The sequence below is a fragment of the Colobus angolensis genome, unplaced genomic scaffold (genome assembly GCF_000951035.1).
Source record: "Colobus angolensis palliatus isolate OR3802 unplaced genomic scaffold, Cang.pa_1.0 Scaffold43, whole genome shotgun sequence".
Lineage (NCBI taxonomy): Eukaryota > Metazoa > Chordata > Mammalia > Primates > Cercopithecidae > Colobus > Colobus angolensis.
In genome coordinates this window covers 5,414,510-5,416,124 of record NW_012117710.1, presented here as the reverse complement: position 1 = coordinate 5,416,124, position 1,615 = coordinate 5,414,510, and the positions used below count along the sequence as shown (strand labels likewise).

The 1,615-nt window shown below is 48.9% G+C and overlaps 1 protein-coding gene across 1 annotated transcript in view; it reads right to left on the bottom strand.

The window, feature by feature from the left end:
- Positions 1–1,615, bottom strand: part of LOC105522484 (protein PMS2CL-like) — a 46,919-nt gene that overhangs the window by 16,298 nt on the left and 29,006 nt on the right. The window contains exon 2 of the mRNA XM_011957008.1: positions 7–1,006. Within this exon, the coding sequence (XP_011812398.1) occupies positions 7–666 (660 nt within the window). The 5' untranslated portion in view covers positions 667–1,006. The remainder of the gene's footprint in view (positions 1–6; positions 1,007–1,615) is intronic.

The window sequence follows — 1,615 nt, the reverse complement described above, 5'->3', positions numbered from 1 at the left end:
GGCTACATCAACCTGAGAGGCTGACACGTTCTGAGTATTTACTAACTTTTGACTAATGTCAGAATTGGAAAGAATTTCTTCTTTTTTAAAACGCTTTGTGTTTGGGGATGCAAGATCAGTTGGCTGAGGTGAAACTCGAAATTTACACCCTGTGTCTTCCGGGTTTGGATGGCAGTCCACATCTGAAAAAGAATCGTCAGTTTCAGGCGCTTTCTCATGAGAGTCCGCATGTTCCTGTGAGCCCCTGTCCTCTGGGGAGCTGGCCGCACGCTCGCTGCTGCAGTGACTGCCCGTGTCTGGGATGCTGAACTCCTCAGAATCCACGGAAGTGCTGCCATGCCCTGAGTCCTTCTCCACCTCTGCTCTGTCCATAGGGTCCCTGGGTCCCTGACGGGAACTCACTGCCTCTTTCTGAGGTCTCAGGAAGCCTCTGTCAGAGACGGCATCTGAAGTGCTAGAAGATGGCACACCCCTTTTCTGTCCTAGAGGGCTCCTTCTTGCTTCTGGAGTCTTCGGGCTGTGAGGCTTGTTCTCTGTTGTGTGATGAAGAGAAAAGGCCTCTCGCAGTCTGGAAATGGACACGTCCCTTTTTTCTTCTCGAGTCCTTAATGAAGGGGAATGATCCTGCTTTTCTACCAGGGGCTTCTCCAAATCCGCTGCATGCATTTTTACTAAGTTACCTAAGCAAACGTGAATGGAGAAGAGGGTCAGGGACCATCCTGAAATGGTGAGAGGACATGCTTATGTGCACAGATACTTCACAAAAGAGGAGATCCGCATGCTAATTACACAGATGAACACGGTTCAGTGTTCAAAATAAAACTATAATATGGGCCAGGTGTGGTGGCTCACACCTGTTATCCCAGCAGTTTGGGAGGCCAAGGCAGGTGGATCACATGAGGCTAGGAGTTCGAGACCAGTCAGGACAACACGGCAAAACCCTGTTTCTACTAAAAATACAAAAATTAGCCCAGTGAGGTGGGGGCACATCTGTAATCCCAGCTACCTGGGAAGCTGAGGCACGAGAATCCCTTTAGCCCAGGAGGCAGAGGTTGCAGTGAGCCAGATGCTGCCACTGCTCTCCAGCCTGGGTGACAGAGCGAGACTGTCTCAAAAAAAACCAAAAACCAAAAACCAAAACAAAACAAAAAAACCCAACACAACACGATGTGGCCATATACTCACCAGAATGGGCAAAATCAAAAAACAACAAATTCTCACAAAGATCGGGATCAAGTGGAATGACTGAATACCTCTGGTAGGAATGAACCCGGTACAGCTGCTTTGGAAAGCTCTCTGGAAATCCTCCTAAATCTGAATGTATGCACACCTGCAACCCAGCATAGCTACTCCTATCAGAAGTGCCTATCAGCCGGGCACAGTGGCTCACGCCTGTAATCCTAGCCCTTTGAGGTCAGGAGTTCAAGACCAGCCTGGCCAACATGGTGAAACCTTGTCTCTGCTAACAATACAAAAAAAATTAGCAAGACACAGTGGAATACACTTATAATCCCAGCTACTATGGAGGATGAGAATGAGGCAGGAGAATCACTTGAACCTGGAAGGCGGGGGTTGCAGTGAGCCAAGATCACTCCACTGCACTCCAGCCTGGGTG